This window comes from Lampris incognitus, chromosome 20 (assembly GCF_029633865.1).
Source record: "Lampris incognitus isolate fLamInc1 chromosome 20, fLamInc1.hap2, whole genome shotgun sequence".
Classification (NCBI taxonomy): domain Eukaryota; kingdom Metazoa; phylum Chordata; class Actinopteri; order Lampriformes; family Lampridae; genus Lampris; species Lampris incognitus.
Genome location: NC_079230.1, coordinates 14,316,892 through 14,329,849, shown reverse-complemented (window position 1 = coordinate 14,329,849; position 12,958 = coordinate 14,316,892). Strand labels below are relative to the sequence as shown.

At 44.9% G+C, this 12,958-nt stretch overlaps 1 protein-coding gene across 2 annotated transcripts in view; it reads left to right on the top strand.

The window, feature by feature from the left end:
• Positions 1-11,510, top strand: part of LOC130130897 (solute carrier family 12 member 6-like) — a 46,094-nt gene extending 34,584 nt beyond the window's left edge. For both annotated transcript variants that reach the window (XM_056300754.1, XM_056300753.1), the window contains exons 18-25: positions 404-572; positions 923-1,118; positions 3,697-3,866; positions 4,464-4,595; positions 4,713-4,820; positions 8,797-9,038; positions 9,994-10,127; positions 11,419-11,510. In XM_056300754.1, the coding sequence (XP_056156729.1) occupies positions 404-572; positions 923-1,118; positions 3,697-3,866; positions 4,464-4,595; positions 4,713-4,820; positions 8,797-9,038; positions 9,994-10,127; positions 11,419-11,510 (1,243 nt within the window). The remainder of the gene's footprint in view (positions 1-403; positions 573-922; positions 1,119-3,696; positions 3,867-4,463; positions 4,596-4,712; positions 4,821-8,796; positions 9,039-9,993; positions 10,128-11,418) is intronic.
• Positions 11,511-12,958: the final 1,448 nt, after the last annotated feature.

The following is a 12,958-nucleotide window of genomic DNA, read 5'->3' as shown; positions in this document are numbered from 1 at the left end:
TTTTTCAGTTTTTTAGTTCTTATATCAGTAAGTCGTATACGTAGTCATGGTAGAAGTAGCAATAACTACAGAGGTACTACATGTAGTTGTAGTGGCAGTAGTGGCAGTAACACTCGTACTTATCAGCCCAACAACATGGCAGCTTTACTTCTTTTTCGTGGTAAACATTGTCAATGAAAGTCAAGTTAAAAAGTGGTTCCTAGTGGACATATGGTGGTCCTGGTAATAGTACTCATAATGGTAGCACTAGTAGTGCTAGACATGCGTTACTAGTGTAGTAGTAGTAATAGCAATAATGCTAACACTAGTAGCAGTGGTCTACATCAGTGAAACATGAACATGCAAAGGCATCATTTCTCTCACACTGTAACCTAACCTGTATATGTCCGCTGTTCTCCGACAGGCCCCAGCTGTTAGTGCTACTGAAGCTGGATGAAGATGCCCACGTGAAGTCTCCCCGCCTGCTGACATTTGCTAGCCAGCTGAAGGCAGGGAAAGGCCTGACTATCGTGGGCACCGTCATCCCAGGCAATTTTCTCCACAGTTACGGAGAAGCCCTTGCTGCTGAACAGGTGGGGATTGTCCTTGTTACAGGGTCACTGCAGCCATGGCAACTATTACGGCATTTAATATAAGGCTTGGTGAATCTATAGATCTGTAGACAAATAACCCAAAAATTTCCCTGGTTCCATGACCTGTCCAAGGGATTGATGTAACTAACCAGAACAAAATCTACAGTCCTTAAAACTGCTGATCAAATAGATATTGTTCTTTCATTTGTTCTTTCATCCTATCTTTTCGTTCCTTTCTTTTTTCTCTTACGTCTCTCAGTACTTTTGCGCCCCTCTCAGTTTGTACAGCTTACTTGGCCACTGGTGGCTTCTTCAACATATTGCTGTTCCCAATGTGTCTCTTTCCAAAGACCATGAAGCACCTGATGGATAAGGAGCGTGTGAAGGGCTTCTGCCAGTGCATTGTGGCCATGAAGCCTCGTGAGGGCATCAGCTACATGATACAGTCCAGCGGCTTGGGGGGAATGAAGCCCAACACTGTGGTGATGGGCTGGCCTCACGCGTGGAGGCAGAGTGAAGACCCACAGTCCTGGAAGACCTTCATCAGTGAGTTGAGCAGGGAGAGTTTGAGGGAGCAGCATAGACAGATTAGGATATTACTCAGTGGGTATTCCTAGTTTACCCTCTTTGAACGGACTTCTTTATGATTTCTGGTCATAATCTCTTGATCCCCCAGAAAAAGAGTTTCAACCTTTTCAATCTCACCCTTTGCTCAGGGATATCAAAGCAGTGGTTCAGCTGCAGAACAGCCCTTTTAGAGCTAGTAGGAATTCATGGTCTAGCCAAACAACCATGGCCTCTAAAGGGTTGAGGATTGATAAGGTTAAGTAACAAAGCAGATTTAATTTTACTCTGCAAAGAATGTTCATCTCAACAGGTCACTTAACTATCTATTGAGTTTTGAAGCCTCAGTTTAAAGCCACAATCCTGAAAATTTGCATGCAATTATCTGTCCTTTTTCTATACTTAGTGTGACTCGAATATTCAAGACAGTAGCTAGGGAGTTTCGGTATCATAAACGCATTTGTTGTTGCTCATTTTATTTGTCACTGTTTGGTAGGACTTTCCAGCAAATGATATGACATACAGTGTTTTATGTTTTCACCATAGCTGCCAAATACGGAAGAAAAATGCAAGCAGCCGTGAGTCTGAAGCGAATTTGTCATGGCTAACAAGCTGATATGGAAGAGCAAGCTTGTAAAAGATATTTACCAACAGATAATACAACAACAATTATTTTCACTTGTTTTATGAAATGTTTAATTTCGAGACTCAACACTGGACAAACGTACTAGTTAAGTGTAGACTTGCAGCCTTCACTTCTTTATTCAGTAAAAGGCTGACTTGACACAATCCACTGATTTGGTTGAAAAAGTGCTTCCTCCATTGCATTTTCTGATGATATGAGTAAGCGCTCCACATGATGGGCAGTTTACACTCACCGGCCACTTTATTAGGCACACCTGTCCAACTGCTTGTTAACGCAAACTTCTAATCAGCCAATCACATGGCAGCAACTCAATGCATTTAGGCATGTAGACATGGTCAAGACGATCTGCTGCAGTTCAAACCGAGCATCAGAATGGGGGAGAAAGGTGATTTAAGTGACTTTCAACGTGGCATGGTTGTTGGTGCCAGACGGGCTGGTCTGAGTATTTCAGAAACTGCTGATCTACTGGGATTTTCACGCACAACCATCTCTAGGGTTTACAGAGAATGGTCCGAAAAAGAGAAAATATCCAGTGAGCGGCAGTTCTGTGGGCGAAAATGCCTTGTTGATGCCAGAGGTCAGAGGAGAATGGCCAGACTGGTTCGAGCTGATAGAAAGGCAACAGTAACTCAAATAACCACTCATTACAACCGAGGTATGCAGAAGAGCATCTCTGAACGCACAACACGTCGAACCTTGAGGCAGATGGGCTACAGCAGCAGAAGACCACACCGGGTGCCACTCCTGTCAGCTAAGAACAGGAAACTGAGGCTACAATTCGCACAGGCTCACCAAAATTGGACAATAGAAGATTGGAAAAACGTTGCCTGGTCTGATGAGTCTCGATTTCTGCTGCGACATTCGGATGGTAGGGTCAGAATTTGGCGTCAACAACATGAAAGCATGGATCCATCCTGCCTTGTATCAACGGTTCTGGCTGGTGGTGGTGGTGTAATGGTGTGGGGGATATTTTCTTGGCACACTTTGGGCCCCTTAGTACCAATTGAGCATCGTGTCAACGCCACAGCCTACCTGAGTATTGTTGCTGACCATGTCCATCCCTTTATGACCACAGTGTTCCCATCTTCTGATGGCTACTTCCAGCAGGATAACGCGCCATGTCATAAAGCTCGAATCATCTCAGACTGGTTTCTTGAACATGACAATGAGTTCACTGTACTCAAATGGCCTCCACAGTCACCAGATCTCAATCCAATAGAGCACCTTTGGGATGTGGTGGACCGGGAGATTCGCATCATGGATGTGCAGCCGACAAATCTGCAGCAACTGCGTGATGCTATCATGTCAATATGGACCAAACTCTCTGAGGAATGTTTCCAGTACCTTGTTGAATCTATGCCACGAAGGATTAAGGCAGTTCTGAAGGCAAAAGGGGGTCCAACCCGGTACTAGCAAGGTGTACCTAATAAAGTGGCCAGTGAGTGTATGTCTGTAACAGCCAGCTACAGTAGCTGCTGATATCACCAAACAATACAGCAGTACAACGCTGAACCTTCCATAAAACGGCACATGAACACTTCAGAACTTAAATTCTAGACATGGATTCTAGAACCACTACTTTCTCGGTATTACTGGCTCCGTAAATAATTTGGACTGTTTTTGTTTTGGTTTTTTTGTAAACTTTTACAAAGTCGCATGAAACAACTTTTCCTTATTTTTTATGAGTTTGCTGCTATAGACAGTTAAATTCATGTGCTTTCATCGGAAAAATTCAACTTTTTTAAATCTTCATAAGTGTGCTACTGTGGCAATATTTTTCCAAACAATTTTTTTTCCCCATGCATAACCTCTTTCTATTCACTATAATGTACAACAAACAGTGGCAGTTTGAGAAAAATTAAGTTGGAACAGTTTGAACAAAGCCTCTTAGTGCCCTCTCTCTGGCCTATCTAGACACGGTGCGGTTGACCACGGCGGCCCACCTGGCCCTGCTGGTCCCCAAGAACATCTCGCTGTTTCCTTGCAACAGCGAACCCTGCGCAGAGGGCTACATCGACGTCTGGTGGATCGTCCATGATGGGGGCATGCTTATGCTGCTGCCCTTCCTGCTACGTCAACACAAGGTGTGTGTTTTTGAGATTTTGTTTATGTTTGTCTAAGCATTCATCTGGAATACACAACCTTGTGTAAATGTTTGTATGTGTGGTTTTGGCAAAAGGTTTTGATTCTATATTACCTCCGGCTTGGTCGGGCGTTCCTACAGACAGGATTAGCCATGTCTGCAGGTGGGAAGCCAGATGTGGGTATGTGTCTGTGTCCTGGTCGCTGCACTAGCACCTCCTCTGGTTGGTCGGGGCGCCTGTTCGGGGGGGGGGGACTGGGGGGAATAGCGGGATCCTCCCATGGACTTCGTCCCCCTGGAGAAACTCCTCACTGTCAGGTGAAAAGAAGCGGCTGGCGACTCCACATGTATCGGAGGAGGCATGTAGTAGTCTGCAGCCCTCCCCGGATTGGCAGAGAGGGTGGAGCAGCGACCGGGACAGCTTGTAGGAGTCGGGGTGGTTGGACGGGTACAACTGGGGAGAAAAATGGGGGAAAATCCAAAAAAAATTGGAGAAAAAAAAAGGGGTTTGATTCAGCTTTGGTCTGTATTGAATTGTTTGGTATTACTTTGACTCTGACCGTTGTGTGTGTGTACATTCCCTTCTGCATCTGCCAAGGTTTGGCGCAAGTGTGGGATGCGCATCTTCACGGTGGCCCAGATGGAGGATAACTCCATCCAGATGAAAAAGGACCTGGCAACCTTCCTCTACCACCTGCGAATCGAGGCTGAGGTAGAGGTAGTTGAGATGGTAAGCAGCTCTTACACACGATTTTGTGTGTGTGTGTGTGTGTGTGTGTTTCTGAAGGTGGGGGTAACAGGACTGAAACTTCCCTTCCCTTTCATTTTTTTTTTTTTGTCTCTGCAGCATGACAGTGACATCAGTGCATATACCTACGAGAGGACCCTGATGATGGAGCAGAGGTCTCAGATGCTTCGCCAGATGAGGCTCTCCAAGTCAGACCGGGAAAAGGAGGTGAGCACCACAGACTCTGTGCCATGCTGCTTGCAAGCGAGCGAGCAACATGTAAGCAATATAGTGCACACATGGACATAACCGCATGTTGATTCTTCAAATCGTTTCAGGAATTTTAGGTCTGGATCAAAGATGGAATTTAGATTTGGAAAACATGTAGGAACCCTGGTGATGGCAAAATGGAAAATTTGTGTGCTAATGTAAAAAAAAAAGTGAATACATCACGTCGGTCTTTTCCATCCAGTACTGCTATTCGCAACCGCATCTGCCAGTCATTTTAAGTCCACCTCATCCAACTCTGCCTTTGGTTTCCATAGCGAGTTCGCTGGAGTTTCGATGACGTAAGTTAACTAGTTGCAGAGTAGCTGGGTGCAAGTGGCCATATGTAGTGCAAATTAGTAGTCCCCCTCTTTGAGAGCTGCTGTTCACCTTGTGAAGGCAAAGAGGTTTTCCTGAACATATGGGCTTATAAAACATCTATGGGCCACCAAAGTGCAATTGAATCCTTCAGGGGAAATCACTTTTTTAGTCTTTTTAACCGATCAACTATTATTTGCCTATGTACTGAATTTGGACAAGGAGCCAGTGAGTGACAAGAGAGATGACTTTTCAACCAAGTCACCAGAGTTGATGCCTCTGTTTGAGGACCTCTGCCCTGCAGATGTGTCCTTAAGCAAAGCACAAAATCCCTACCAGCTCTCAGAGCTCTACTCTTGTAGCTGACCCCTGACCTCGGTATTCAGTGGGGTATGTGGCAAAAGGATTTCCTTGCAGGGAACGGTTAAGTTTCAAACTGACAACACGCCAAACAATCATTCCAGATGTTCAAATTTTAAAACGGTAGTTTATCTGAAATCCCATTGTTCGGCATCTAAATGATTCAAGTAAGAGGCCTGTTGTTTGTCCAAAATGGTGTTTTATGCCAAACCGGGTCAGATAGTTGTTGTAAATCATTCATAATTAGTTTTATCCAAGTTGCATTGCCAGAGATAGAGTTTCTTGTATCAGGGCAGCTCAGATGTTTTCAGTGAAGTTTTCAGTTAAAACCATTTAGACTAAGTTGACTGAAATCCCAGAAAGGTGAATCAGTTCATCTGGACACAACATTTATTGAGAGAGAAATGTTTCATCACTCATCTAAATGACCTCTTCAGTCTCAACTGAATGCGAGTATCCCCACCCTTATAAACAATACAGTTGCATAACGACTAAAACCAACGATCGGTTTCATATGTAATTGCCGTGACCATTAACTAGACTTACAATTGCCATGTGTACTATTCACAGAGGATTGGGGAATAGTTGCAATCACAGCATTGTAAGATGGCGACATATAAGGTAGGGGGATACCTGCAATGAATGATGAAATGTTTCTCCCACTAAATGTTGTGTCCAGATGAACTGATTCACCTTTCTGGGATTTCTTTACCGGGATTATCGAGCATGCATCAAGACAAAAGGTGACTGAAACCCTTCCCAGATTTCAGCAAATTTCATCCGTTTGGTTCCTAAAGTGGACTGGAACAAAAAAAAAGGAATTTCCAGTTATTATTTGATAACATCCTGTTAACTCATTTACCTAATTCCAACACCCCTTCTCTCTCTTTCACTCCACTTGTTTCGGCTCTTCTTTTGCCTCCATGTTCTTACTAAAAAAGTTTAACACTGTTTTACCCCAGTTGGGCAATATGTTCAGGAAAAACCTTCACCAAAGCATGTGCCTACTTGCAGTGATGTCTACTTTTGCTGCAGCAGATGAACTAGTCTTTTTTCTGTTAGCAAGCAGATAGTTAGTGACTATGTGTTATCTGTAGGTGTATCTTTCCCCTAGGTTCAAGGGTATCGAGAGTCAACACCACAAATACCAAGCCCCTCAACAGAGACAGACAGGTACACGAAGAGACAGACAGCGAGGTCCATAGAGAGAGGCAGTTAGATAGGTGTGCGGAGAGAGACAGGTATTCAGATCAAGACAGACAAGTGGACAGAGAGAGACAGACAGGTACACAGAAAGAAGCATTTATGCAGTGAGTCAGACAGACCGCTGTACAGAGAGAGAGGTCAGGAATCAGGAACAATTTATTTGTCATTTCATCTTATGTACTATGTACACAAAAGAAACGAAATTTTGTTTCCCCCAGCCCACAGCAGTTGTACACAAAAGACAAAAACACATATCCAAAAACAACACCACTAAAAACATATAAAAACAGAGAGAACCAAGCAAAAAAAAAAAAAAAAACACAAACAGCCAACAACACAGTCCACCCAGTGCAGCACCGTCCAAAAACTCCACCATCCAGAGAACGAACCCCAGCCAAGATGACTGTCGGAACTGCCGGTCTGCATGGGCTAGCAGTTAGCTTAGCCTGCCCTGCTTCTGCAGCCTGTCAGACCGCCCTTGGTGTTTCCTCTTCAGGCGCAGCTCCAGGCAGGGCCGTGATCCTTGGGCCCATCATATGCAGCAGACCAGGCTCCCTCAGCCGATCCGACGCTAGCTCTCCAGCCAGACACCTTCGACACACCTCCCTTGCACTCCACACGACAACACAAATGCATACGCGGACAAAAACACTGCACAGTCGATGCTAGGCTAGGCCACCACCAGGATGCCTCGGTGTTTCCTCTCGGGCAGGGCCATGGGCTAGCAGTTAGCTTAGCCTGCCCCGCTTCCGTGTCCTGTCAGACTGCCCTCGGTGCCTCCTCCTCAGGCCGACAGGACAAAGCAGACCAAGCTCTCTCAGCCGATCCAGTGCCAGCTCTCCCAGCCAAGCGAAATCAACGATCAACCTAAAAACTTCACACGGTGACACAAACTTAGATGCAGATGTAGACGTGGGCAAAGACACTGCATAATCGGTACTGGGTGAGGCCGCTGCAAACACGAGTCCATGCCGCCATCTTCCCACACTGGACATGGCGACAGAAGAGGTGGACAGAGACCCTGTTTAGACCTAGCCTCCTATATCCAGATATGTCCAGATTGTGTCTGAGACAGCTTCTGTTCACACCTGTTGTCAACATGCGTCTTTTGTTAAGCATGATTGAATCTTCCACTCAGTGTGTACGTAACCATGTAGATCACTTCCGCAGTTTTTCTTTAGAAATTTCCTCCTATAGACATCAGTTTCGATAGGAATCCTCGAATTTGTTTTGAACTGACTCTTCACACCAGAGAGTGCGTAGACATTTGGTGATCTCTCTTTTGCTCCATCCATGGGTACCCACTGTTGCAAATGTTTGATCAGGATTTAACTCGTGGTTTTAATTGCAATGATGGTGTGTGAAGGTATACGTATTTCTGCTTACACAGATGAGGAATAAAATGCTATGTGGTTAGAAAATGCATATGCCTTCACACTACACTACCAATGTGGTCACATGTCTCCAACCACTTCCAAATTTGGTTTGGGTGATCTGATTCTCAATCCGTCTTGGGTGTGTTCACACCCGTATGAACACATACGGGTGTGAACACATCTGCTCATGTATTGATGGAATGATCACCTGAAGCACATTTTAATACCAGGTATGAACAGTGCCAGATAGACACATGTAAAGAGAGACAGACTGAAATGTCCACAGAAAAAAATAGGTGTGGGAGGAAAAGTGCACAGAGAGAGATATTCAGGTACACAGAAAGGGATGGGTACAGAGAGAAAGAGAGAGAGAGACAGTCATTAATAGAGGAAGAAGGAATAGAACTAAAAAGTATAAGGGGGAGGGGTGTAGAGCAATTTGTAGACAGTGGGCAATATGATGAGAAAAGAAAGTGGCCAGTTGGTTAATCTCTAGATAAAATGTGTGGGTTTGGTTGTGTGTGTGTGTTTGTGCTGCCACGTGCATGCATTTCTTTGCCTTTGTGTGGCTGTGTGTGTATTTTGTGTGTTTGTGTGCATGCACACATCTGTCCACTGTTCCACTTTTTGTGCATGTGTGTATGTACCCATCCACATTTGTGTGTGCACCACAACAGGCCCAGCTGGTCAAGGACCGTAATTCCATGCTGCGGCTGACCAGCATTGGCTCTGATGACGAGGATGACACTGACGGGGGGGAGCGGGACAAGGCACCGGGGGTTGGGGCCGGCGGCTCCTGCTCAGACCACCACAGGCGGGTCCAGATGACCTGGACCAAAGAAAAGACCCTGCAGTACCGCTCCGCACACTCGGGCTGCTCCACGCCAGAGGGCTTCAGAGACATGCTCAGCATCCGACCGTGAGTACTTGAACGATGGGACCCAAACACAAAAAGACAGATTAAAAAAATGCACATATACAAAATTTAGTATGTGCATAGTATATGTGACACACATACACATATACTTACAAGTAAACAACTAAGCACATACACATGAACACACAAACTGACAAAGGAAAACTCACAAGCACATACACACATACTATGTGCAACTGAATGCACACACATACAGCCAAATTTGTGGGCATCAATATATATGGGCGGCACGGTGGTGCAGTGGTTTGCACTGTTGCCTCACAGCAAGAAGGTCCTGGGTTCGAACCCTGAGGTTGTCCAACCTTGGGGGTCATCCCAGGTTGTCCTCTGTGTGGAGTTTGCATGTTCTCCCCGTGTCTAGGTGGGTGTGCTCCAGTTTACCCCACCATCAAAAAATGCATGCATGTTAGGGTTTATACTCCTGTCTGTGGCCTTGACCAAGGCAATGCAAGACGAACTGGAGTTGGTCCCCGGGTGCTGCATGGCGGCTGCCCACTGCTCCTAGCTACACAGCTAGGATGGGTTAAATGCAGAGTGTAATTTCCCTACAGGGATCAAAAGAGTATATAAAAAAAATAAAATCAAAAAACACAAATTAGTAAGTAGAAAATGTGGAGTAGAAATGTGAATGATATCTATTGTCAAAGGACTTGATAAATCCAAAGAACAACAGTTCCACTAAAACATGTGATTTGATGAAAGGGGCATTTTTATTATTCATAAGATGAGCAGAGTTAAGGATAACTCTAAAGAAACAAAATTGAATTTATCACTATAGAACTTATTACCGGCGAATATGAGTCTGAATTGTAGAAAAGGCACAAAAAAAGTGTAGTGTAAGTGAATTGAAGAAGAGTGACAAACATACAACCTTTATGTGGTTAATTGACACTTGTTAATTAAACTGCTTTTTAACCATCCTCTTCCCCCCTCCAAGTGACCACTCTAATGTCAGACGGATGCACACGGCGGTCAAGCTGAATGAGGTCATCGTCAACAAATCCCATGACGCCCGGCTGGTCCTGCTCAACATGCCAGGACCGCCCAAAAACCCTGACGGAGATGAAAACTGTATCCTTGACAGCACAGGGTTTCTCAGCACTGTTACAGTCAAAGAAAAATTTGACAGAATTATTCAGAAGAGAAAGCACATTAGAGAAGTTTTGGGATGTCTTGCATTTTTCTCTACTAGGTTCCTGCTCATTTGGGACTTTAAGAAATTTCTGGAAACACCTGACCTTATCTTTAAACAAAGCAGGCCCTCCATGGTAGGTCATTCCATTTGTATTAATGTAAAAAAACAAAAACAAACAAAAAAACAATATAGATGCAAGACTATCCCTGAAACAAGCCAATTTGTTGTGTTGTTGTGTGTGCTAGTATGGGGTTAGGGTTATCTTAAGCCACAGATTTCTTTGTCATTTCATTTGAATCGTGACCATTGGCATGTTTGCGTAAAGGAATCCAGGATAAGGGCAAACGCTTCTTTTTCTGAATACAACTAATGCTGTGCATTTTGTTATACAACTAATGAAGGATGATCGAAAAGCCACAGCAGGTGGTCTCTCTGTTGATTTCCGCTGTTATTCACGTTAATGCCTCCATGTCAGCTCAGGAATAAATCTAGCCAGTTGCTTAGTGACTGCCAGCTGCTGCGCACGAGTAAAATGTTATTGCCATTCATTTGGCTCAGATTCATGTCAGAAGTCAGTTTTTAAAAACAAGCAGGCTTTTTGTGCTTTGGTCGGAATTAGGAAACAGTCCTTCTCTTCGGTTCAGCTGACGTCTGGAGCACAAAGAATCATAACACACCATGTTTCAGAGTCCTTCAAATGTCAGAACCCATGGGGTGTCCGGGTGGTGTGGCGGTGTATTCCGTTGCCTACCAACACAGGGATTGCCGGTTCGAATCCCGTGTTACCTCCGGCTTGGTGAGGCGTCCCTACAGACACAATTGGCCGTGTCTGCGAGTGGGAAACCGAATGTGGGTATGTATCCTGGTCACTGCACTAGCACCTCCTCTGGTCAGCCGGGGCACCTGTTCAGGGGGAGGGGGAACTGGGAGGAATAGCGTGATCCTCACACACGCTACGTCCCCCTGGTAAAACTCCTCACTGTCAGGTGAAAAGAAGTGGCTGGCGACTCCACACGTATCGGAAGAGGCATGTGGTAGTCTGCAGCCCTCCTTGGATCGGCAGAGGGGGTGGAGCAGTGACCGGGACAGCTCGGGAGAGGGGGGTATTTGCACAAGTACAACTGGGGAAAAAAAGGGGGGGGATCAGAACTCTTGATTGAGAGGCTCGCTGTGCAAAGACGTTTCTTCTCTGAAGGCAAAAACATTGATCCTTTAACTCGTGGCCAGATATGGAATTCCTGGAGGTTCTGACAGAGGGACTGGAACGTGTCCTGCTGGTCAGAGGAGGAGGAAGCGAAGTCATCACCATCTACTCCTGATTGGATGAACAAGAGGAAACCAATCTCTCCTTGTCACATAATATAGGTCCCCCGTCTCACTTCTGACAAACAACAAAAACATCAACACAATTCCTCGAATGACAAAAGTATGAGAGGGCTTAGCTCCATACATGTGCTTGTGTGTGTCTGTGTGTGCGTGTGTGCATGCGTTTGTGAGAGTCATCCATCTAAGGGACTTAACGATGGTTGGAGGAGGGACCAGCACTGTCGTGTAGGCGAGTGTACTCGGGCAGCGGACCAATGAATAAGGAGGCGTGTTTTACCCAGAGAGCAACTTTTAATATATTCCGTAAGCGGTCAAGTGTTCCACTGATGCGTCTCAGGGTTCTGCTTTGTAGAGAACGTATTTTAGAAGCCGTTGTGGGTGTCTGAAATGACTGGAGATGCTAGTTGGTTTTTCTTTGTTCAACTAAGTCACTAAGTTCAGAAGAGGAGGGGAAAGGGGTGAACAAGAGACACTCGTTTAGATGAGCTATGGGTAATATTTGGCTTTCCAGAAGCATAACATGACAAATAAATATCAAAAGGGGTTGATGGGTTAAAAGAAATTAAATGACTCCTTCCTCCAGTCCCCAGATTTCTGCATTCAGAAACACAGGAACTGGAGTGGCTTATTTGTTTTCGTCATTGTTTGATGCCCTAGCCCCCACAGTCCTCAATAAACTATGCAGCGATTGCAGCAAACAATATCTGCTGCGGCCATTCGAAAACATCTGACATCGGCAAACATGCCGTGCACTCACCACTGTTCTATATTTGTTTATCTTGCTTGTTTTGACCTGTTGTGGTTCATCACAATCCTGAACAGTGGAGGTCAGGATTCAAGTGGAATTACACACACAAGGCCTCTAAAAGAGGAAAGGCTATGTTGAAGGTGTGTGATCCAGTCTGAGACCAGATCAAATTTGTGTCTGTTAAACTGACGTAGATGTGTTGTATGTGCGTGAAAAGCGGTCGGGGTTGAGGTGTTGTTAGTCTGCTTAACACTGGCAGAGCTCAGTCATGGATGTCTGCTTTACTTGAAAGTGTGTTACACTCAACGTAAGCCTAATGAAATCAACGTTTAGTTGCCTACATCTCTGGACCTGAAATTAATCAGCAGCTTCGAATTACATATCTATACTCCACTGATTTCACATTGCTTATGCACCATCTGGCCCAGTTGGTCTTATTCTCGATGATGTAAAAGCCAAATAGGATCTAGATTTCACACTTGGGCTGTGTCATGAGTTTTTATTTTTATTTGCTTTGCTTGTTTTTGCTTGTCTGAAGTGCCATGTCTTTGCACTTTTAGGGCAGTCCCTCATGAATCCGTTGGATATAAGCTGTAGCTTCTTGGTCCTATGGTGTTTGTTGATTATTTATCCAGAACTGGATCAGATAGCGTTCAGAAATATTTCTTGGAACGTTGTTTTGACCTGATTTGT